Source organism: Zonotrichia albicollis, chromosome 7 (assembly GCF_047830755.1).
Source record: "Zonotrichia albicollis isolate bZonAlb1 chromosome 7, bZonAlb1.hap1, whole genome shotgun sequence".
Lineage (NCBI taxonomy): Eukaryota > Metazoa > Chordata > Aves > Passeriformes > Passerellidae > Zonotrichia > Zonotrichia albicollis.
In genome coordinates, this window is record NC_133825.1 from 34,854,136 (window position 1) to 34,880,078 (window position 25,943).

The 25,943-nt window shown below is 39.7% G+C and overlaps 2 protein-coding genes across 2 annotated transcripts; one reads left to right on the plus strand and one right to left on the minus strand.

The window, feature by feature from the left end:
- Positions 1 to 7,778: 7,778 nt before the first annotated feature.
- RBP4 (retinol binding protein 4) lies at positions 7,779 to 13,357 on the plus strand. The gene is made up of 6 exons (XM_074544999.1): positions 7,779 to 7,972; positions 8,133 to 8,271; positions 8,936 to 9,072; positions 9,187 to 9,293; positions 10,648 to 10,860; positions 13,149 to 13,357. Exons 1-6 carry the CDS (start codon positions 7,794 to 7,796, stop codon positions 13,160 to 13,162), a joined length of 789 nt encoding a protein of 262 aa, XP_074401100.1. The 5' UTR covers positions 7,779 to 7,793; the 3' UTR covers positions 13,163 to 13,357.
- A 332-nt stretch (positions 13,358 to 13,689) lies between these two features.
- FFAR4 (free fatty acid receptor 4) lies at positions 13,690 to 20,188 on the minus strand. Its single transcript, XM_074544194.1, has 4 exons — positions 19,957 to 20,188; positions 19,168 to 19,871; positions 18,293 to 18,421; positions 13,690 to 14,629 (listed from the first exon to the last, which is right to left on the minus strand). Exons 1-4 carry the CDS (start codon positions 20,186 to 20,188, stop codon positions 14,222 to 14,224), a joined length of 1,473 nt encoding a protein of 490 aa, XP_074400295.1. The 3' UTR covers positions 13,690 to 14,221.
- Between the last annotated feature and the right edge of the window lie 5,755 nt (positions 20,189 to 25,943).

The window sequence follows — 25,943 nt, forward strand, 5'->3', positions numbered from 1 at the left end:
TCTCCTTCATTCACTGTATATATACTGTGCTGTGCAGACAGAAGTTCCTATTAAAACTTCCTATGAGAAATTCCACCCAGATTCTTACCCCACATTATACACGTGCACAGATGTACACACGTGTATTTGTGGGAGGCACTTAAGGGCAGGAAAACAGAATGTTATGGAGAAATCTTTTAAAGGTTAGAACTTAGCTTTCCTTGAAATAGTCAGGAGATAATAGAAATTGGATTACTAAAAGTAAATAATTAAATAAATTATAAAAAAGGTATACATTAATAAAATGCGTGAAATTCTTAAGACCTTACAGAAGTCTGAGCTTGCTCAAGTGCTTGAATGATTTACCTAGGTGAAGATGGAATAAAAGAATTAAAATGTGACTTAGCACAGCCAGATATGGCTTATTCTTTTTTTTTCCCTTCAAAAAGAGAGAGGCAAAATAAAAAATAAAATCAGAAAACTGATTAAATTCAAACCGAGGAAACAGTAAAATTTTTATTCTATAAGCATAAATATCCAGTCAAGGTCTACATTTCTTCAGAAAAAGTTGGAGATGTCAGTTCTATGAAATAGTGCAAAAAGGATAATAACTGACAAACATTAGGCAAAGAGGGAATCTTGAGTCTGGTCACAGATATACCACAGATAACCATGTATCTACATAGATACAGATATATGGTTATACATGTTTAAAGTCTCCTGCCATTAGAAGTTCAATATTACATACATGAATGGAAAATGAATGGTGGAAAATATCTTGAATTTGAGGAGCAAACATTCCAAAGCTACATGAGAAGGCTGAATTTAAGTGCCAGCTATGACAGTAAATGATCTGTGTTCATTGAAACAGATCTGAATTCCAGCACAGTAGGAGGACTGCAATACAATTAATCTTACTTCTGTTTATGGCTACCACGTAGATCAAAAGCAATGAGAGATTCTTGGTGTAAGAAAATAAAACATACACCCTTTGGCCATTCTTGATTTGATCAGAGTATTGCCAAAGTACATCATCTGTCTGCCAGAAGCCACAGTGAGTCAACATTAGTATTTATCACCAGATCTCAAAGAATCAACAAGGGCAACTGACACAGATACTCCTGAGCACGAAGAACAGGTCACTGATAGATGCTCAATCATGCCTAACATTACTTTTCCCTCTGACCATCATATGAAACACTATGTATGGAACTAATTTTTTGCCAGGCTGCAGATACTCTACTGATTTTAAAAGGTATATGAAAATCAGCACATTACAAACACAATTTGGCCTGGCTCCCTTTCTCTGACTGGGCTGCTGCCCCCAGCAGCCTGGGGGACAGGCCCCTCCCTGGTGGGTGTGTGAGTCTGCTGCATCTTCTTGACAGGTGACCCAGTGATAGGAACTTGTGGCAACCCAGCAGTGTTCTCACTGTTGTACACACACACAGTTTACAAGAAAACAGCGGAAGAAAGGCACATTTATTCTCACTCAAATTCAATATTAGTAGTTTCAATATTTGATCAATACATATAAAAGCACTAGAGACTTGAAAATAATTTTATATGTAACTACATAGAGTTAAATTAGTGCTTGTCATCTTCCTAATTTCTAGCTCATTACTTTTCATTCTGTGCTTTAAAAGAAGAGGATGATGAAGAGCCTCAGTGAAATCATGTGGAGGAATTGTGACATTTTTTTGCATTATGTGTTCAGTCATATTTTTAACTGACTTTGGAACATTCCACATAGTTTCTTTGAAGGAGAAGGCACCTATAGAGGATCTGTCTCATGCCCAGCTAAAACATTCTAAAAATTAACTTCTATGTAAGACTTACACATTCAACTTTATCACACATGATAAATCAGTTTAGACATCAATTCTTTATGTTGTGATCACATTAATTCAGTGAAACAGAGTGGCATGTCAGTCTCTGGAGGGAGAACAACTGAATACAGGCAGACTGACCAAGTGATACCATTTTCTTTGGGGGCTGGGAGGTGGGGGGTTTACATTTTTGTAAACGAACAAATTTAGTGTAATTTTATTATCATTTTTTTCTATGTGCAAATCACCTAAAATGCTTATCATGCTTTCATCAAATCTTCCTCATGCTCATCTCTTTTTACAAAGGGTAAACTACACTATTTGTACTTTGAGATAACAAATAAAGATAATTTTATAATTTAGTACTACTGTAAGGTGATACATTTTCTTTGTAATAAAATATTCCAGATGTCTCTGGGCTGTACCATAATAATTTTTATGTCATAAAGAAATTCTTATTGCATTTTCCTTAATTTAGATACACTCTTAAAATTGCACTCTTGTGCTGTCAAGTGTGCAACAAAACGGAAAGAAATATCAGAAAACAACAAAAGTTCTTTTAAAATTTTTGTAATAAATTTTAAAGTTTCTCTGCTGGAATATGACATTTATTTTCTGTTCTATCTCTTTTACTCTCCTTTTTTCCACAGTATTGAACATTTTATTTTTATTAAACCTAATTCACAATTGTATCTAAACTTAATTTAATTTCAGAGACTCTCAGAAATATGTATGCTTTGTGATTTTAATACATATGATATCATTTGCCTTTGACGTTCATAGTACCTACAGAAATGGAACTATTTATGGAGTAGTTCTTAGTAGTAGACCATTCCTGAGCCCTTGTGATACATGGAAACTCCTAAGAAGGATAACTGACAGACATGGTTATTTAAATAGATTCAAGCAGCACGTAAATGTCAAAGGCATTTATAAGGTTTCCCAGTTCAGCTCACTGTTTGTATTTGAATGTCTCTGCCCATCCTATAGCAGTAAATGTGGTTTATTCAGTTAAGATTTTCTGAAAAAACACAGATCAAACATGCTTATTTCAATTGCATGAATTTTGATGTGGTTAATCTCTTGGTTGCTGTCTGGACATTGGAGATTCATATGTATAAGCCAAGAAATCAATATTCAGAGTTGTTTGTGGTTTTTTTCTAAATGAATACATTCTGAGAATTGATTCTGTTGGTTTTTACAACAGGTACTGTGTGATCCTAACACAGCCAGGTTTTGGCATGAAAATGTTTTGGTGTCACTGACTTGGTATCCTCTGGGAACTCTTATAAACATCCTTAATTTCATGTTTCTTTTAGAATAATTGTCTATCCCTTTTCTTACAAAAATAATTTTAAAAACATAAACACTGAAGATTGTAAGTTACCTGCTTTTTCCATAGAGCTGCAAATGTTTATGTTCTCTTAAAACTACCAATTATTAGCTCTGGGGGATCATGAAGTTAGTAATCAACAGAGATTATAGACTCTGGGGGAGATTTCCTGAAGTAAATGGCCAGTCTAGTGTGAAGGGTTGCCAGATGCCCTGCAGCTTTGACCAAAAGTATGAATTTCTTCATAGTTTGGCATGAATTTTAGTATACAGACTAAGGCAAAAGGCAGCAGCCTTTTAATGTCAGCCATTCTCCCATTTACTCTCTGGAGATCTTAGGTTACTTGACAAGTTTTTACTATTGACAATGTTTTTCAGCACTGCTGAGAAGGATCTGACAGTCTTCTTCATGCCCTCCTGTCAGGTATGTATGTTGTTAAGATGCCCCCAAACCTTTTTGGGCAGAAGAGTCTCAGCTTTGTCAGCCTCTATTTTTGTCAGATTCTCCTATTGCTTTGTGAACTTTGTGGTTATTGCTGGACTCAGTACATAAGGTCTGTGTCTTTCATCATTTATAATTTAGAGCTCTTCTCACCTGCCTGGCCAGCCTGTTGCTGAACTTTAGATCTTTGTTTTATATTGCTTCCATTTTAGCGATATGTCCAGAAAAAGCTTCAATTCAGAATCACAGTCCTCAAAAAGACTTGTTAAAGAAAATAGAGGTACCATTTTAAATTAGTTCTGTTAGTAAATACTATTTGTAAAGACTTCAGTGTAAATTTACTCCCTAAACAAAATGTCGCGTCATTAAGTTACAAGAACAGGTAGTACACAGGCTGGCATGGAGCAAAGGGCAATCTCTTCCATTCCTTTCTGTCCTTGACCTCTGTACTCAGACTGCCACCAAGAGGAGCAGTTGTGATGGTGGCAGTGCACGCTGCTGTCCCTTACAAAGTACACCGAGCTCCTTGGCGCAGCTCACGCCATTTGTTATAGATACAAGTCTGGTTTCACAGGGCACTTGCATCCCCTGCTCTGTGCACACAGTGGTCATTCATTTGCCTGCAAATCTGCCTCTGAGACTTTAATGGATACCCATGTTTATGAATGGCATTCTGTAAATAAACAGTCAAGAGAACACAGCAAAAAGTCTTTCAATCTATTGTAGTCTGGCTGGAAATGGATGTTCCATTTCCTACTAGCAATTTTTGAGTTGACTTTCTCCTAAGAGCTTGACTAGTTCTTGTGAACAAAAATAAAATTTTAGTTATTTCAATATGTAGACCTTGAAAGGTGCCGTGTTAAAATAGTAATTTCCTTTTATTAAAAGTCATAAATAAATATAAAATAATTCCTATAATGAAAGGGGTTTTTTCCAGCCATTTCCTTCCATATTTTTTCCTTGCTATACCTAATTGAGAATATTGCAGAATTTTACGTGCTATTAATGTAGAAAATAATCCAGTCACAGAATCACTGACAGAAGTCAGCCCCTTTTCTGTCCTCTTGGCAAAATGCAAAGGTAGAAGACCTTCTTTTCCTTTCATTAAATATAGTTCCAAAAAATACATAGTGACTTTAAAAAAAATTCTGTAGTATTCATAATATGCTGCCAGCCTCAGATATCAGAAGTCATGTATGAAACTTATCAATATTTAAATAATTTATTGAATTTTAATAATTCCCTTAAATATAATTGTCTGAGCTTTCCCAGAACCTAGAAATCCTTGGATATCAGTGATTTGATCTATGCTTAGTCCTCTCAGATGCAAAATCCTGGCCCAAGTTCCTTTCCGTTTGCATGACAAGTACAAATCTAAGAGGTGAATATTTAGGTTTGAATGAGGATCACTCACTGACATAATTTCTCAGGCAAACTCAGAGCCCAATCAATCCAAGTGATATTTAACTGAGGCAAAGTTTACACTGTTTATGAGTTTACACAGTTCTGCTGGCATCTCTTAGGACTGAGGAAGAATTCACCCTTGAATTGCCATAGCCCTGCTCATCTGCCAGAAACCTTCCATTCCTCCCCCAGCACACCCTGATCTAGAATTAACCAACAGCAGAGCAGCATTTTTGCCTAAAATTCCTGTCCCACTGACCAAGGAAGTGCTTCATGTGTAACCCTGGAAGGACTTCACCAATGTAAGCTGTGTCTGCAGCAGGCAGTATGGGAGGGACAGCTAGAGCAGGGGAGGCAGCGAGCCCAGCTCCCCGTGTGGTCTCCATGGCATTCTGACTTCCCAGCTTCTCTTCTGCCCTTGTCGAAATCTGACTGGGAAGTACTGGTGTGATTTCACTGGAGCTGCACTGCCCCACATTCCCAATGATAACACATCAAAAGAAGATTTTCCTTGGACATTGTCTAGAGTTTGTAGAGATCCCAAACTCAAGCTCCTGAATAAGTGGAAGTTATAATTACTAAATGTGTCAGGCACCTCAACCAGATATAAGTTGCCGAATATTGCAGAGATCAGTAGAGGTACACAATTAAAGAAATGCTGTGCCATGGCTTATACAAAATTATATGTTTCTTATTCAGATTTATTGCATCAGATTAATTTAGGAGACTGGAAAATCCCTTGCACACTTTTAGAACTGATCTTATTAAAACTTATTAACAGAAATAAACTTTTATTTAATTGCCATGTGGTTTAATTTCCTGTCTGTAAATCTTCTGACAACAGCAGTATGTATAAAAGGAACACTGACCTAGCTTTTCAGAGGTGGTCAAATCTCAGCAGATTTTGATATATGTGCGTGAGTGACTGTGGACTCCTTTGAAAACTTCATAGACAATTATGCTATTGAAAAACTTGATAGGAATAGATTTGATCCTGCAAGAACCTCTCTGGTAATATAAAGCAGTATGCAGATTTTTGAACAGAACAAACTTAAGAAGAATGATAATATTTCACAAATTGTCAGAGAATAAAGAAATAATTGTTTTCTTTGGTATTAAATAAAGTAATTGATTCAAAACTTATGAATTAAGCTATAATCCATCTTATTGCTATCAATCATGTGAGACAGTGAACAAAGAAAATCCATGTTGATTTTGGTCTTGTTCATATGATGAATTCATATATCAAGACCAGTGAGTGTCTTGTAAAGGTTTTATAAAAATGTATATTTATCACTGGTATCACCATTGCCAGACTAGAGCAAGATTCTGAAAGTCACCAGAAGAATAGTTTACTTTTTCTCTTCAGTCTTTGTAGGAATTAGCAAATTTGAAAATCTCAGCTCAAAAATTGAAATGTTGACTTATTGCAAAGCTACCACTGAAAGTTTCAGGACAATTAATATACACCCTTCTAATTCCTTGGCTTAAATATGTTCTTTACTATGAATAGAAGCTTAATATTAAATTTAGTGGAATTTTTAGTGGCTGATGTTTTCCAGGAAATCAAAGGCAGACATGGAAGAGCCCTGAGCAATAGATGTTTAAGAAAGTGAACAAAACATATTCAGTGTGCAAAAAGCCTCCAACATAAAGCAGAAAAGGAAGATAAATTAATCAGATTGTTTGCATTATATATGAGAAGAGATTTTACAGGACAGCAACAGTAAGAAGTCTAATATTTTTATGAATGTATGAAAGGAATATTAAGTAAACTTCTGGGAAAGACTATGCTGAATAAATTGGTTAAAGCTGTACATCGGCTACTATTGAGGTATTTTTATACTACATTTGTATCTTCATATTAAAATTATATCTTTGCTTGATTTTTAAAGTAATGAATACCAGCCTTTTAAATAACAGGATTCTGCCTTTATTCTTTAAAAAAATGGGAGGTGAAAAGGTAGGTGAATTAGTTCTCTTGGTAACAATCATTCCTATCCTGCTCTGGTTACATGCCTAGAAAATAATTAACAGATTTTCTCTAATGCTTCCTAAAGATGTTGAAACTAGAGGACAAATATTGACTGAGAGGCAGCAAAACTTGCCTGGACAGGAGAAATTAATGGTTTATATAACTGAAAACAGTTTGCCAAAAACAGAACAGAAGTTATGGAATATCTGATTTAAAGTTAATCACATGTCAAAATGGCCAGAGGTGGTGTGTACATGCACTTGGATATTTGCAGGCCACACTTAAGTTCTGGTACTACATAAAAAGGCTCTTTCACCATCCTGAGGATCTGCAGGGCCCCTGTTCCTGTTGCTGGGAGCTGCTCAGGAGATGATTTCGCCGCGAGAGCCTTTTGGAAGCAAGAGGGAGCCAGTCATGAGGACCTGAAGAGGTTTTGGCATAACCAGGCTTTCAGAAACAGGAGCAGAAACTTGCAAGCATTATGTTTGCCACTGTTTATCAGGGTAAAAGAGGGAAGGACTTTGAGGAGGAGGTGGAGGAAACAAACCTGCACCTTGTAACTGGGTCCAGCATATTGGGTAAGATGGATTTTGGACTGCAGTGTGTAAAATCACAGGGGAGGTGGAGGCAGTTCACTCTCCCCCATGCAAAGGTGGGATGCCTCTCATTCCATTTGTTCTCCCCACACATGTGGGCTCACACCTTCCCCCAGGTGTGAGCTCTGCTTTGGGGTTGGGAAAAGCAAAGAGAGGCATTTGTTCCTAGCGCCGGCGTGGCTGCAGAGCAGGGTCAAAGACCACCTGAGCCCACGGGTGTTACGCAAGAGGCTGTAATGAAGGGGCCCCAGCCCGCAGCATCCACCAGCCCGCCTCCCGCTGCCCTCCCCAGTGCCGGCCCTGCGGCTCCGCGGGTTGCGAAAGCCCCGGGAGTACATAAAGCATTCCCTGCCTGGGCACTGCCACCACCATCAACACTCGGGCTCCCAAGAGGCTCCAGGGACCGGCACTGTCTGTAAGGGACCCTGCTGCTATGGGCTGGGGATGAGCAGGGGCCTTGCCTGCACATGCATCAGGGAAAGCTGCGTGACACCCTGGTGACCTACCAGGGCAGCCTTCCTCCCTTCGCTTGTGTGACAGAGCTTGTTTCTGATGCTATTCTCTGTTTGCTGCAGGGACAGAATGGCCCACACACAGAGAGCTCTGCCCTGGCTGCTGCTGCTGCTGTCACTGGCCTTGGTGGGCAGCAGCACTGCAGAGCGGGACTGCCGAGTAAGCAGCTTCAAAGTCAAGGAGAACTTCGACAAGACCAGGGTAAATCTCTTTATTCTCCTGGATCTGTGATGTCTTGCATAGCTCTTTCCAGGCTACAAAATTTGGCATTCAGTAGCACCAGTGTGGTCACATTTTGAAGTCACAGACTGTGACACTGAAAAACAGCTAAAGTTTGTGATGTGCACACCTCCACAGATGCTGAATCCTGGTGCACCTGATAAAGGAATACTGCAGAAACTGAGTTTTAGCAGACTGGTCTCAAACTGTAGGGTATAAGCAGAAGGACTGTATTGACTTGGCTGTTTCTGTGAAAAATTAATACTCTGGTGTTTTCAGACACCATTGCAAGGGAAAAAAAATGTACATAGATCTGACAAGATCTTCTAGTTGTTATTTCTTTTCCCACTAAATTTTGTTATACTTTGTTATATACTTTGTTATATATTCCTTATACTAGACAGCTGCAGATACAGGTAAGTTTACCCAAAAAAAATCAGTATTTCAACAAATTATGATTGCACTAGCATGTATTGATGGGTTCATGCTGTTGAAACAGATGGATTTGCTTCTTAGATACACCTTTGAGGCATGATGTCAAAGATCTGCATGCTCTTCCCTCTGTCACCTCCCCTATTCTGTACTGTCTGCTTGTAATGTTTCCATTGTTCTAAGTCTACATGCAGCCTTTCTTATTTCCTTGCAGTACAGTGGCACCTGGTATGCCATGGCAAAAAAAGATCCTGAGGGGCTGTTTCTGCAGGACAATGTGGTAGCCCAGTTCAGCGTAGATGAGAATGGACAAATGACTGCCACTGCAAAGGGCAGAGTCAGACTCTTCAAGTAAGCTGTTTGCCACTTGTTCCATTTTGCTAAGCTGCTATCCTACCTGCTTCCCTGTGCAAGTCACTGAAGCTGTGCTCTTACATTGGAATGTAATATTGTCTTTGGCTACAGTAACTGGGATGTCTGTGCTGACATGATCGGCTCTTTCACTGACACAGAGGATCCTGCCAAGTTCAAGATGAAGTACTGGGGCGTCGCCTCTTTTCTGCAGAAAGGAAGTGAGTACTTAACTATAGAGGATGCAGAACTACTTGGAAGACTAGTTATGCTGTGTGTCCATGCTGGGAAAAGAAAAAGTTCTGTTGAATTTCTTAAATGCACTTAAAAGACATAATAACTATCATACTGCAAAGCTTAATGTGAACAAGGTAATCATTACTTTTTATATGGGACAGCTGGTTGGCTTTCTTTAAACAAGAAAAGACCTGGCCTTTGTATATCTTTGTATTTCATTTGTTTTTTACCCAACAATATAATTGAAGGCTACTGTTTGAAAAGAAATGAAAAGCAGATGAAGTATTTTAAGACTTGTTTTAGTTCAGAACTCAGTTACCAGATGCTGACATCTCTCTGCAGCCTGATGTCAGAGCTGGAAAACCAGGGAAGAGGGTTTATAAAATGTTATTTTGTTTGGTCTTGTGTCTGCAAATATAGAGATTTCTCTGTTAAAGAGACAAATGGGATCATATGTATATATTTGTACTTTTATGTCATCTCTCCACCCTATACAAAATCAGTTCCAAAATCAGAGCCAATTTGAGATTCAGACACTTTGTAGCTCAAGACATTTCCTTGGATTGTTTCCAAGAGAAGCAGCTAGAATTTGGAACTGATAGGAGCTCCATTCCATCCCAAGACACAGTTACAAAGCATGGTTTGGATATCAATTTGTCTTAAACAGTTCCCAGGTCTCCCCAGAATATGCTGCTGAGTCATGGGCTCTTCAGGTTGCTGGCTGACCCCAAACTCTGCCTTTCTAAAAGGTCTGGTGTCCCCCCACAGGAGAGAAGGGGAAGACAACAGAGTGTTGCCTTCACCAGTGCAGATGTACTGCAAGGGGGAATCTTTGGCTCAAGGAGAGGAAGGTGCAGATATGTCAGGTTTTACTGCAAATACTGAAACAGCCTCACTTCTGTTAGAATGGAGTGTCTAGTGTGACCAGGTTTTTGTCATGTTACATAGCTAATTGTTTAGAATTATCTGAAGTTGTAACAGTGTTTTAAGAAGAGGGTTTATGGCAGAACTTGTAGCAAATACTTCTAATACACAAGCAAACTGCATGATTATCTTTTCCCTTAAAAATGCAGTCTAAGTAACATCCCTGGTAAGAAAATATTTATGGGTTTGAGTCACTTTGAGCAGGCCAAGCATGTCTATCTTTAATTTCTTTTAAAAAATAAACATGGAATTAAATACTGGACACAGGAATAAATGAAAAGCTAATCTGCTATAACTTGTACTGATCTTCATCTTAGCATTTTCTTTAATAGACTTATGGCAGCAATCCTTTCTGATTTACTGGATTTCACTGGTATCTCTAACACTTTTTTTCTTTGCTATGTTTTTTTCCAGATGATGATCACTGGGTAGTGGACACAGATTATGATACATATGCTCTTCATTACTCCTGCCGCCAGCTAAATGCAGATGGCACTTGTGCTGACAGCTACTCCTTTGTGTTCTCCCGGGATCCCAAGGGATTGCCTCCAGATGCACTGAAAATTGTCAGACAAAGGCAGATAGACCTCTGCTTGGACAGGAAATACAGAGTTATTGCCCATAATGGTGAGAACTTTTTTTTTCTGAAGAATTTTATTTCAGGGTGTAATGACTAAAGCACTGGGATTCTATTACTCATTAGATATCAAGTGCATAAAGCCTTTTACTTAGTGGCTGTAACACTGTCTTTTGAAAACTGGAGCTTGTAGTAACTTATTTTCAACTTTAGCTTCCCTTATCTGAAGGAGAGCTGAGGTGCATAGTTTTTCATGCAACATATCAGGTCACCTGAAACAGTAATTAGAGGAAGTTGTATAACAATTAAGTCAATGTAGTGTGAGTAAACATAGTAAGGATAAACTTCATAGCTATGGTAAAAAGTAATTGGGCAGCTTTTATCACATCTCTTTGCCTTTGTTCAAATACTTTTTTGATAAATTCATCAGAAAGGCTTTTAAGAAAAATAGAAGTCTTGGAAAGGATACCTTACAGAAGACCCTTTCTCACAAGCCCTCATGTTAACTGTTTCACAAAGAGCTGTGGAAGAGGGTGATAGCCCTGATACTGGAAGCATGACACTATCTTGAGTCCTATAGTCAGGCTGAGCTTACAACACAGGGAATTAGCTCACTTATGCTCAAATGTATTACAAAGGTCAAATGATAATTATCTAGAAGAAACTATAATGTTTCTTATGATAAGAATTACACCCAGAGTGGGGAATTGTAAAGAGTGAAGGAGAAAAATCAAAATATTTCGAACAAATAAAATAGTAGTACCTCTCCTTACTCCCTCCTCACCTCTCACATCCTGGAAGGCATGCTATTTATGAAAGACTTGACTGGTGAATCAGCTGAATGGGAACTCCCAATGTAATGATGTGAGCAAAAGAGTTAATACAATTCTTGCATGTGTAAACCAAGGCTCACATGAGATTGTTGTGCTTGGCATAGGTCTAATTGCTATGTCACATGAGGTAACAAGCATAACTGGAAAAAGTATTGAGGATTAATTAGAAGTTTTGAAGAAAAGCAGAAAAAATGATTGAAAGTTTGTAAAATGTGTCCTCTAGTGAGTGCTTTAAAGATCTTAATCTTTTCCTATTAGGAAGAGGTTAAAGGCTGACCTGAGCAAAGTCTGTGCTTGTCCACACAAGCAATAGGAATTGGATAGAAAATGACTTGCAAACACAGAAATAATTTAAATGGATGGAACTTTAAACTGGACACATTCAGAGCAGAAATAAACAGCCATTTGTTTAACTCCAAAGGTCATTAACCTTTGGAACAGTTTACCAAGAGCTGTTGTATGTTCTTCATCACTGAAATCTGTAAACCAAGATTAAAGGCTTTTCTCAATGACATGCTAGAACAAACTGAGATTGACTGAAGGAACTTTTGGGCCTTATAAAGAAAGTCAGAACAGATGAGCTAAGTCAGCTGTTGTGGCTCTATTATCTGTTCATCTGATCCATAAACAGAGTAATACATTGCTGTGTTGCTTCAAGGCACCCTGTTATCAGATCTGTTGCTAATTGTGCACACTCTGCCTATGTCTTAAAGCTAATTAAGAGTGTGTGTGCGTGTGTGTGCGCGTGTGTGTGCGCTCACTCAACTAATAGATGTAAAAAACTTACTTGATTTAAAAAAAGAATCAAAATATCTATACTGGCTGTTTAAGGCAAAAAAGAAGCCTAGGAAATGAAAGATTTTTGTTCTAACTTACACTGCATTTATGATGGTAGCTCCTTCTCAAATATAGCTCAAGCTAAGATACTCAGTCTCTCAGAGTAGTAGCTCAAGTAACTTTAAGCTGTGTAATGTCAATATTAAGTGAGAGTACTTGTAAATACAGTGCCATATCAGTAGTGTTGAAAGCTGCATGTGCTGTTAGCATTTGCTGGAAGTAACATTTGTGAAATAAAGAGTGGTATATTCCTTCTGCTAATTTACTATTGCCATTAGAAGTTTGGGGGTCAGGAGATTCTTACTTTGTTGAAAGAATCCTTTTTAGGGAAATAACTTGAAGCTTGTTAAAGTATAGACTCTTTTAAATCCAGTATCACTGAAAGATACTCTGTCATTGATCTGCCCAGTACGTTGTCTGCAAAAGTATTAAAATTCTCAGGAGAAGTGTAACGGATTGGATGAATTCCTGTTTTGTTCCAAGTTGAAAATTCCTTAGAATTATAAACTACAGAGTAAGGTAATGGCATTATTATTACAAGTAAAGACTGCTGGACTCAAGAGCATTTTAAAGAAATTAGTAAGCATTTTAAATTTGGTGAAAGTTTGTGTAATTAAATTTTGTCTGGAGTGTTTAACAAACATAACTGTGGTTTTTGTGTGTTTCAGGATTTTGCTCTTAAGGAGATCCAACCCTATGGAAAGAAGCCATGTTACAGCACCATGGATGTAAAGTTAACACACTGATCATGTGTTCTCTGGAAAATGCTTTAAATGGGTCCATTTAGATTTTCAATATATTTATCTGAGCTGTGTAGCTCACTTTGTTAATAAACCAATGAAACATTTTAATAAACTTGGATTACACGGGATACAAATTGTATGCAAATCTGTACATATGTACACATTGGTTTCATTAGTAGTCTGTTATCTTAGTGTACTCTTTTGAACTGGTGACTGGTGATAATTAAGAATTTAATCTTGCTTTTTGTAGTGGTTTCAATTTCTGGCTAAAAGAGTATTTATCATAAACCACCAAGTACATGTATTTTCTTTTCAACTAGAACATTATATTTTCCCTATAAAATACTCAGAATCATTTAGAAAAGAGAAAGGAATTTCAGTGACCCTAAATATCACTAATTAACTTTATTATATGACTTGCAAAGACATAAAAAATATACATATTTTTAAAAGAACTATTTTACACATGACGATTAACCATTTATTTATTTATTCTTTACTTATTAATTCTCATGTATTAAGTCCATATTTTTAATTTGAGATGGAACCAAACTAGTCATTTACTTGATGATAACACATGTTCATTACCTTGTTTCAGTTAGTCTGCTCAAACTTACATTCAGGCAGACAGTTATTGAAGTTTTTAATAAAGTTCCCTTTAAAAAGTGGATTTTAAAAAAAGCAGATACTTTCTGAGGATGAACATTTTCATTAGAAACTTTTAAGTACTTAATTCAACTATTTTACATTCACCAAGTTCATTGCCATATTTCTATTTATTTCAGCGTAAGAGGAGAATTCAGTCCCTTAAATTAAATTGTCCAAATCCTACTGAGGCAAAGCAATGAAGTCAAGAGAATTTTACCCACGGGAATTAAAAATATGTATTTAGCTTTTTCCCTCCTCCTCTGGCATGTAATACTATAACATAATGACCTATATGACCTGGGATAGCATAGACAAAATCCAAAATGTGGCATAGCTCAGACTTTAAATAATTATCTGGTAATGAAAGACAAATGTGGCTGTTCATGGTTGCTTCTTCTTACAGTGGTTTCTGTACCTGCTCTATGCCTTTCAGGGTTCCCTGTACAACAGAGAAAAATTTCCTGACATTTACGTCTGAAATAGGCAACATTATACAGAATTGGATTGACAGCAGAGTTGGCAAAAGTGAATAATACTATCCAGAAAAAAACTGATGGCAAAATATTTAAATCTTCTTTGAAGTTCTGAACTAAAATTAAAAAAATAATTACTATTATTGGAGTCCACATAATGAAGAAAGAGATCATCAACAAAAAAAGGGCTCGGAATAGTTTGTAGTCTTGCTGGGAAACACGAATCTGATGACGTTCTGGATAGGCTAAACCAGCATTTAAACTTCTTCTTGATGCTTTTGTAATCTGCAATAAAAGAGAAGAAAGCAAACTTTCACTGAAACACATTTCTACAAGTGAAAACATAAATTTTGGCACATGAGGTTTTCTTTTGAAAAGCGACTACAAAAAACCACATTGCAGAATTCATTTGTACTTTTTGTCCATGGTTCCATTTCAAATGTTCTCACTTCACTAGCAATTCTTTTTCCTCTCAGCTGTGAATTCATCTCAATATTAGGCAAAGTGGTTGTTCTTTTCATGGCTCTCTACCAGCTTTTCAGCATAAAACAGTCTTAATTACTCATGAAATCCCATTAAATTCAAATTATGACCTCATTTGCTCTATCTAAAGAAACCCATTGATTTTTTTCACAAATGCAAACTGGAACATAGTTAACAATCCTGTTGATGCACAAGAAGGAAGGTGATCCAATTCTCTTATGGGCAAGCTGATATTGTGAGGTAGGTATTAGAAGGAACATGAATTTATTACAATAAATTATTTTAAATGTGAATGAGATTGTGCATTGTTTTGTGCCACACTTAGCTTTTCAGACAGTAATCACAATTGCTTTGTATGAAATCTTACAGATCGTTAGAGTCACTATAAAAATCTGTGTCTTATAAAAGCACTCTCTGATGTAATAAACTGGACTATGGGTAGCTTGGAAACCTAGTATTCACAGGTGTGCATCATCTGTCATTAGGTAGAATATTGGACCCAGTGGGCTTGCAGAAAATTTGAAATCCTCTGCTCTAAATCCCTGTCTTCCCTGAAGTTGGCATGGCACAATTAATTTTGCTACATTCATACCTCTGATGCAAAGAAATTAAAACTGAAATATCTAGCAAAGATTTGTGCTAAATTACTGAGATGCCACTTTATGCCCTGCACGCATAAGGAAGGGGTGTTTCCAAAAAGCCTTGTTCAATCAAGGCTTGATTGATCAAGGTTTTGATTAATCCTTAGGAAGCCAAAAGATAAGGCTCTACATGCCACTTTTCCCTTTAGCAGAAACTACAGGAAGGATAACATTAATACTAGCAACATTTTAACTTCCTGGTACAGGTAAGGATGAAAATGTTTAGAGAGAGTAATTTGTCATTTTGTTAGCAGTTTTCTGAATTTTTCATTGAGATAAATACTCATTAAGACTCTAGACATCTTCAAAATATTTCAATAGAATATATAAATTAAAACCCGTGAACCAAAAGTGCATTTCTTAGCAGCTTCTGAAGCTGAGAAGGGGACAGTATCACTATCACAGCTGCACCCCTGATTTAAAAGGAGTAGAGAAGTCTGATGTCCTGACCATGTAAAACAATTCCAGCTTGATGGTCTTCTGCTGTACAATCTGGAATCCAAAAACTAGGTTAATTCCTCCAAACAGCTCAAACCAAGAATTGTTCTCAGAGAGTGCCTAACCTATCTTAGTAAGTACAAAGGTTTCACAAAATGCAAAGGACTATTATTCACTTCTAATATAAAATTAGGAAAACTGGGTTGTGTGCGCTTCTCAGTCATCACTGTTCAAACTGCTAGAGAATGTCCTCATCAGATACATTTTTATCTGTCCCATATAAATACCTTCTGTCTTTCCTGCAGGAGCTGCACAGTCTAGAACTAAGAATGCAAGAGTCACCAGGACTGCGTTAAATAAGACACAATTGCTTCTTAAGAAAGCGTTCAAGAGAAATGGAGTGGCAGTGGTAAGTTGTGGATCTCTTTTTGGTCTACCCAGTATAGATACCTGTCCTTGGCATCTGGACCACACTTGGACAAACAGCAACTTAAAAGTCATATATATATAAGCATGTAACTTCCAGAACACAGACATCCTTCCTAGCTCTAGCCTCTGACAAAGTCTTGCCTGAGAGGCAGGACAATGGAAAACCAAATAAATTACAAATCATGGCATCTAATCTATCATTTTTGCCAGGGTTCTGAGAAGTGTTATGTAAAAATAATGCTCAGTTTCAGACTAAATTGTGAAGTACACATTTGTAATAGTGTATATTTCTAAAAAATTTCTGGTCTTGCATCTGTAGTCAGTCCTCATCATTCTGATCAATGCTGTAACATGAATACATGAATGCTTGGCACTGCTTCCAGCAATTCCGAGACTCATGCTATGTGTGCACTGACATGATGGAGCATCCTCACGAAGTGAGAGTGAGTCTGCTCTCGGGAATGGCTCAGGGATTGAGACATTCTCCAGTTCAGTTCTGCTTGCTTCCCAGAGAGACAGAAGATTCAATTATATCTTGCTATGGCCCTCAAGACTTCCTCATTTCAGGGGAAATGGTAATGTATTTCAGCATCTCTGTTAGCAAGTTAGAAAAGAAACAGGAGCAGAGCAGCATGGGGATGTCTTGTAATCCAGTATTCCAATCCATGCTTTTGGTTTCTAGCTCCCTATGTGCCATTTTTAAAATAAATTTACCTGTAATCTGGAGTCTGCAAGGACAGGACTAACAAACACCATTCCTGTCCTGGCCTCTGACCAAGAACTGTGGCATTTCTTGGCCTCCAGTAATTTGCAGTTCTTTCAAAGGACTCACTCTCCAGTGAGTTACTCTGAGCTCTTTGCCTACCTGTATGTGGTTGCAAGTGCTTTACTTCACTACAAGAGGTTCACGTAATGCATTTACCTCAAGGTTATAATGAGATAATACAGAAACTACAGGCTGATGACTTCTACTACAAGTTTAAGTTTGATCAATAAGCAAGGATATGTGGAGACCAGATTCTAGGTCCTTGGCTCATTTTACACCTACATCCAGCTCTGGCATGTGTATCCAGAGCCTGTTGGTGCTCAGCATTTCATCAGCTAACTCCTTGCTCAATAATCTATGTATGTTGAGGTTCTTTTCCAAAACCTATAATTTTCTTATGAGAAGTTTAATTACCCAAAAAAGGAAGCAAGGATCTTGTAGGTGTTTGTTAAAAACTAGGCATTGCAGTGACTAGTTCAAAGTGCTTGGTTTGAAGATTTCTAGATCTTTCTCATTCTAGTTTTGGATAGTTTAAAAGGAAATTAGATGCTAATATAATGCTTGCTAGACTATAGATTAAAACTCTGTGGTGCTGGGTGACTTATATTTCAGCATATATGTTAAACATCATCCACTTAGAATGAAAGTGGAAGCAGATGGTTTAATTTATAGGTTTTATTTACAATATTTGAAATTGTGGAGGATTAAGCATAATCTAATGAGATCTGTGTACTAAAGACACATGCAGAAAGTCAGTAGATCAAAAAGTGGATGGCTTTTTTTCTAGTCCTGCCTTTCTCTGCTTTCTTACAAATCCCTTATTAAGAGTTTAGGCTCAAGGAAAGCAAAATCAAGTTTTTAGTTATTTCAAATGCTTGACTCTTTCAGCATTTAGGAGATTGACAGTCTTGAAATATGAGCAGCACATAAATGTAGAAGTGTATTTAATATTATACATAAGAAGACAAACCATGTGTTGGGCTCTGCTAATGTGCTGCTGAAGCACGTTCTTAATTGAAGTATATAGACTGTTATGTGCAGGTTGAAATATTTCATGTCACATACTTATAATTTATTGAACAAATGTTCATTCTCTCTACATGTATTGGTATTTGGTGACAATATACTGATGCCTAGTGAGTTATTGTTTACTTCCCTTTATTTGCAACAAAATTTAAAGGAAAAACATACCTGTAAGATTTTGGAGTAACTGATGACAATGATGAATCCTGGTATCAGAAAGAAAACAATGGCAAAGGTTGTATCCCAGACTGTTTCTCCTGCAGTGCTGGGCCAATCCAGGGTGCAAATATAAATGTCCTATTTACAAACAATGAAGAAGAAAAGTAATATTGTACCATTATTTTCAGTAGAGCACTGTTCTTATCTCCCTCTACGCTTATGGGAAAAAATGGCTAAACCAAGACTAAACCAAGACTGTGAAAACTTTATACTTAGACAAAAAGGTCAAGTAATATATTACTTGATGGTTTTAAAAGCCCATACAATCACAAATATATATGTCCACAACTGGAATACTTCCATTAATTTCTTTTCAAATGGTAATGGCAACTTTAAAATTGAAACTTACAAACCCTAAACTTATTAATTTATTCAAGTGTCATGTGAGGTGCACTTTTGTATGCATTTCAAAATATTAGGCAGAAAAATCTGCGCATGGCCATTTTGTACAGAGGGGGCTGCGGCTGCAGGGCAGCTCTCCCAGGACGCTGATCCTTCGGGATGCTGATCCCTCGGTAAGACGAAGTGAGCTGAAAAGGCGGTCTCTGAGCCGCACTGAGGAACACAAAGAGAATCTCAGCCGATGCGCGTTTCCCACCTAACGGGACGGTCCGCCGGGGGGCGGCGGGGGAGCTCCGGCCGCTCCTCCGGGCACAGCCTCGCACCTGCCCGGCGCACAGAGCGCTGCCCGCCCTGCAGGCGATCTCCTCGCTGGCCGCTGGCCGGCCGTGGCAGAGGCGGACGAGCCTCCACCGCCGCCGGTCCCGGCGCCCCCCGGCCCAGCCCGGCCCGGCCCGGCTGCCGCGCCCGGCGCTCTCCCTCACCTGGCCGGCGGGGGCGGGCAGCCGCACCACGGTGAAGAAGCAGCAGAGCGGGAGGGTGGCGATGGCGGCGAGGCCCCAGATGAGGAGCAAGGCGGCGGCCAGCACCTTGCGGCGGCGGAAGGCGGCGTGGCGCAGCCGGGCGATGCTGACGAAGCGCTCCAGGCTGACGGCCGACAGGGAGAGGAGGATGACGGTGCCGCTCAAGCTCACCACATAGAGGAGCAGGTGGCAAACGAAGTTGCCCAGCACCCAGGACTCGGTCCAGCGCACGACGGCGATGAAGGGCATGGCAGTGATGAAGAGCAGGTCGGCGCAGAAGAGGTTGAGGACGAGGCAGTTGGCGGCACAGAGCCGGCGGTGCCGCCTCACCAGCAGGCAGATGCCCCAGATGTTTCCCGCTAACGACAGCACGAAAATGAAGGACAGGGCACATGACTCGCCGATGCGCAAGGCCGTCACATTGTGGCCCCTGAAGTCCGAGAAGAAGGGGAAATAGGTCTTATTCCATCCTGGTGTGCCCCTGGACACGGGCATGAGGGTGGCCAGTGGGCATGAGAGACGCACCGGGGATGGTGGCACCAGCCCTAGAGGAAGGGCTGCGCTCCCAACCACCACGGCGGCACCTGGGGTGCCCTTCCAGCACAGAGCCAGGGCATGACCGCCATCCCCCTCCCTCCTCTTCCTCCTGTCCCTGCTACCGAGGGCTCAGCCGTGCCAGCTGGGCGGTTTATGGCCCTCGCACTGCAGTGGAACAAGGAAGTGCGAGAGTAAACACGGTGGAGCTCACACAAAGGCGAGGCCGCGGTGCGTGGGGCGGCAGTGAGGGGCTGCCCGACACCTCCCTGGGCAGGGTGTGGGTCAGCACGCTGCCATCACCATGGCCAGGCCCAGCCCTGGCCTGCTGGGCTCGAGTGCCTGCTCGAGTGCCAGCCCTGGCCTGCTCGGCTCCCCAGGCAGGCCCCTGGGGTGCCAGTGACCCTGGGAGGCCACTCAGTTTGCTCCCATCCAATGGAGTATGCATGGCTTAGAAACAGGGATGGCTGCCCCACCACTCTGAGAGCTCTCCTCAGGAGCCTTGGATGACCAGACTAATCTAGGGTAAAAATAAAAAAAAAAAAAGAAAATAAAAGAGAAATTTAACTATTGCCTCCTGTATTGACAGTGGCTTTTGGAAACAGCAGACCTGTGCATTGCTTGTCCTAATTGTGGAGAAGTGTCACCAATGTGATTTTGGGGATCTCTTTATGCAATTCATCGAGAATCTCGCTGGTGTTATGAGTTCATGATGGAGAAGCCTGTTAAAGTAAGACAAACCTAGAAAATACCTTATTTTCTCTGAACTTCAATTACTAGAAGCAGTTGCTCAGATTGTAAATTACAGTAGGGCTTTCCACTTAGGCTCTTCACTTCAGATGATTTAGAAATTGGCTGGGGGTGAAGCACGCAAATTGTCACAGACAGGCGGATAATGTCTCATAAAAGAAGATAAAATGTTTTCATAAAGTATGTAAACAGCTGTATAACTTCAGGCTGGGTGAATTCATTTGGCTGAGTGCCAGTGCAGCGCTCAAGGGTGCACTTAGAGGCTCAGCGTGTAGACCTACACCGTTTGATGAGGTGAGAGTGATTCCACGTGTGTGCAGCACAAAAGCGGAGTGCCACGGGGAGCAGGTGACAGGCAGTGCTTCTGCACTACCCTGGGTGTGACCCTGCCATCAACCATTTACGCAACAGCATTAGCGGGGATTCCAGATTAGTGGGGATTCCAGAAACTTGGTCCTTTGAAGGGGCAATCTCCTAATGAGGGATGACAAGAGTGACATCTTTTGTGGACTGCTTCCCACGTCTTTGCCTGTGCAGAATTTGCATTTATTTCAATTAGCAATTATTTCAGTTAGTGGTTCTGACTATCTATGCCATCTCATCAAACAAGGAGTTTGCAGGGCAGCCTAAACAGGTGTATGAAATGTTCCTGCTGGCTCCTGCTGACAGATGACCGTATGAAATGTGGGCACAACATCTCCTGTTAAGGGGATGGGCTATGAAGTCAAGTGAAAACAATAAGAAAACTTGCAAAGATTGGGTCTTTTTTTCAGAAAGCAACACAAGTGAATGCCAAGTGTCTCAATATAGATACTTTATCCTACATCATTTGATGGGAGGAAAAAAATCTGCATCCATATTACAAAAATTTCAGTAAATTTAATAGACCTAGTGATTTTTTATTAACATTTTTGATCAATGCTTGGCATATCTAGCCACAATTTATTTTGGCTCTGCTATGAACTGATTCTTTAAAATTATTTGTGAATCTTGAAATACAGCAACACCCTGTAGTTGCCACAACCTCACAGGCCTGGGACATTTTACAAGCTGACAGACTAGCCCCAAAGTTCGGGGCAGCTGGCAGTAGCAGTGGTGTGGTCAGCTCTAAATAATGGCAGGGGTTTGGGAAAGAGCCATTGTTAATAGCCTGGTTGTACCTGTGTGAAAACCTGGGAGGCATTAACAGGACAGGGGGAGCAGAGGTGAGGCAACTGGAAATGGTAGCACAGATAAATGCAAATTTTATTATGAATAAAATATTTAGCCCTTTTGACATTAGTGGAAATTTAAATTAGAAACTGGCCCTGTCAATTCAGAGTAAAAGTAAACATATTTGAAACAATATAGGGGAAAGGAAACAGGAACTGAAACATACAAAGCTGCATTATTGAAGAAATTAAGATACTTTTAGTCAGGAAGGAAAGGAGTGCCAGAAGAGAAGAAGATTTGAAGATGAGATGATGTGTGGAAGTGTCTGGGTAGATCTTTGATCTTCGTTAGAAAGGACCACCTTTAGCTTTGGTCCTTAGGTGTGAGTTACTTGGCATAAGCCTGTTGTTTGCTCAGGAGACCCAAAGTGCTGCTTTTAGTTAGTGAGTGAACTTCACACTGACCTGTGTACAAAATCCTGTGCCTGGGGACAGCAGAGGTGTGAAGAAACAAGCTGGTTTCCCTCAGGTTTGATCAAACAAGTGGGAGCTCCTTGCAGGAGCAAAAATTGTCAGATTACTCTTGGGTCTAATGGATCCATTATCTGAAAGAGCAACTTTCTTTTCCCTCCCATGAGGTACAAAAGTTGTATTTGCTGTTGGGTAGGTCTAATCATAGCAACCACCAGAACATGAAATGTGAGGAAGAGAGGAGTTGTAACCCCCACAGAGCCACTCTGGCTTTACTGTAATAGGTGGATGCTGCGTGTGGTATGTGCACCACATGCTCATGACAAGGAAGTGATTACCAGAATGCTGGAAACCTGTTATGATTGCTTAACCTATATAATTTTTGTAAGCTATGTTTGCTTTTATGCTCAAACATGGAGTCAGCTCAGATTTCATTGCTCTAAGTTAAATGAAAGCTGCAGACACCTCTGTGGAGGTGGTTTGCCTAACCTAGCAGGAAAAAATCTTGTTTCTTTTTTCATGGGTGTTTTCTTCATCCCTAATGAAAGCCAAAGGTTTGGCCTTCTCTGTTTCAGATAAGGGCTGTGTTACCTGATACCATTAGTCAAGCTCTGCTTTTCAGATTGTTCCCCTGGCAACCATGAACTGTCGTGACAGATGGGGATCGATCAGCTTATTTATATCTTGAGCATTAAGAAATATTCCCAGAGAAAGGGACCACTTAATGGGTGACTCTGGGAGATGGGAGTTCTTTGTTCCATTTGGACATGGTTTAGTAAAGGTTTTTGCCTTATTTATGCATCTTCTTGCATGTAGATCGGTGTTTTAAGTCTTTGGGTGTATTTTTGTGCACCTGTATCACACTGGGTAAATAGCACTGACTCCTGTAACAGATGTATTGCACATTTAATGTTTGCTAAGTGATGTAAATTCATTTCATTAGAAAGATTGTCTCTTTGTCTTCACAAGAGATGTTGCAAGCTTGTAGATGATTCATGCATTTGCACAATAAGATTTTTATCATAAGTTTCAACCAAGGTGAGCTTTCTATTTTCATTTTTGCTCTTACATATTACACTGCAGCTATTCTGCTTCTAGATACTATGAATCCTGTGCTTAGAAGATGTTCTACCATTGTGAAGTATGTTTCAACTACAAGTCTGTTTTGATTTATTTTGTTTTTTAGGAAGTTTTCTAACTGCTCACCCATTTTATACTTTCATATCAGTGAGCTGAAGCGCTTACACCAATGTGTGAGGGACAATTTTAAACTTTTAGTGCAAATATCAATGCATCGGTTTGTTTACATACAGTAGCGAGCTCTCACATTCCTGTGTCCACTGAAAATAACTAGATGCTTCACTTATCCCGTGAAAAACGAATTCCTGTTTCTTCTTGGACACAAGTCACTGTTTCTTCTGGGAAGTCTCATTTTGCTGTAGTCAGTACCCATTAGAAGCTGGCACACTTCCTGGGATAAGTGCCAGTGGCGCTGTAGTTTCAAGCTGTAGCAGCAGCATTACTAATCAAGGCCTCAGCCAAAAGCAGAGTGCCAATAATGCTGTCAGATGTGCTTTCTAATAAAAGCTGGGTCAGCTTCCAGTCATCAAGACCACCAGAAGTTTGCCAGCATCAGCACTGTGGCTCACAGTGAGGAAAAGATTTCTCTCTGAACCAAATGGAAATTAAGAACATAATCCGTGTAACATAGACTTCCCCTGGATGGTCACATTTTCTGTTTTGCTGCATGCTAACCAAGGTTCAGCAGAGTGAGTCAGCTCCAGCTAAACTAACTAAATGAAGTTGTTTCTTAACAGTCTTACAAACTATCACACTTACACATCATGTCTGTGGATTTAGGGAGTTTATCAGTGAATACAGAGCGTCAGACTGGTTTGTTTGGACATTGCAGGATCTGGTAGGACACTCTTACCAAGGAACTGAGACCCTGCATGAGGTTTTTGCAGAGTTGGATGTTAAAGTGCCAAGGTGTGCATAAAGTTACTTACATTCCTGCTAATGATCTTTGATGCAAAGACATCAAAACAAAAGCTGTGGTGAACATCTGAAGGGTTTACAAACTAGATTTGTCACCAGCTTCTCACGCTCAGGAGATGTACTCAGACATTCCCTGAACACACTGGTCTGCTGGGTTGTATGCTGTGCAGAGATCACAGACACCATTGTTTCCTCTCCTTGTCAAGAATCCAGGGAGTAGACAATGCTCTTATTCATGAAGTTTAAGGAGAAACATCCTTTTTCTTTCCCTGATGTCTCATCTTAGAAGAGTAACATATTGGGGTTCTTCAGCTCCAAACTGGGAGAGCAGCTTTACTTTTAAAAGCCACATCTTTCTGAAGGAAGGTCTACAGTGCCTGTCGGCTGCAAAGATTGTCTATATTGTCAGGCTTCTCCTTAGCTAGCATTAAGCTAGGGCTGGAGAAACAGAAAAATCAATCTTGCAAAAGCAATGAAAGTTCAAATAATGCTTTAAATTCTGCTGTAAACCTTTCTGCCTTCCCTAATGTAATGGTAATCATGTTATTTCCCACACTGTTTATGGTTTTCATTATCAGTGGCCGTTTGAGATGACTGATAAGATGTGACTTGGAGCTTCCCATAAACTGAGTCTGAAAAGCATGGACGCCTTAATTAGGCTGTAGAGTTTTCTGCCTAGTTGCATGAGGTAGCACTGATCCTATCAAGCTTGTTACATGGACCAAACTATCACTTTCACTGGCACAGTGTGCACATTCACCAGTTTTGAATTTATGAGGGAAATTAAACCTGGTTGCACTTCTATCAAGAAGCCAACTGGATATCACCATAAGGTCCCAGGCTTCTTTCTTACAGAATATTTTGAAGCACCTTATCTTGGTCTATCTATCTTTTTGAAACTATTAATTCAGTATAAAATACTGAAAATTCTGGTTGGTCATAGAGACCACCAAATGAGTATCTGTCCCTAAATGCTGGTGGGGAGCTCTGTTCCAGGTCTGAATGAGGACAGGGTATGAGGGGAATCTCACTTCATGGATACATGTCCTATTTGAAGTCTGCTTTTTTTGCAAAGGACGCATTTGACACTGACAATGTTAGAAGAGAATTTACATCTGTGACTCCTCTAGAGCAGTCATGTTTCTCACTGGCTGCTTGGCCTGCTCCCACTCAGGACACCAGCTTTCTGAATTCTCTACCTGGAGCACCTTATGGAGGGAAGGCTAAAGACCCCAAATACCAAAGAACCAGACACCGTGGTGCTGTTTGTTAAAACAATGTGGGAATGATGCACTTCCCAATAATCAGGAATTAAGTGACATCAATTTGTGCTTATGTCATTTATCTTGTTTTTCAGCAGGATAGTGATGCATGAGTGCAAGTATTGATTTGAAGCAGTATTTTATGGTATTTTATGTCTGCTTAGACTAGAAGTTCATACAGACATAAGAATACCTAGTAATTTTCCAGTTGAGAAATATGAGATTACATTGTTTTAATGACTTCTGGTACAGTAGCTACTAATTTAGCATGTAGTGAAATAACACTACATGCTTAAGAAGATGAAGGGTCAGTGCATGACCATTGTGGTTTTTTTATTTAAATCTTATTGTGTCTTTTTTTCTTGCAGGTCTTTATGTGCCATTAAAAAACAGGGCTTCAAGGCACTGTGAGAAATCAGTGGCTGAAGTCCCTGAGCCAAGGCAGCCTCGCCTGTCAGGGATGGTTTAGGTAGTTACATAAGTGTCCCCATAAATCTCCAGTGGTGGTGATTTTACAGCTGCTGTAAGCAATGGGTTTCACTGCTCATCTGCTCCTACCACCGGAAAGATT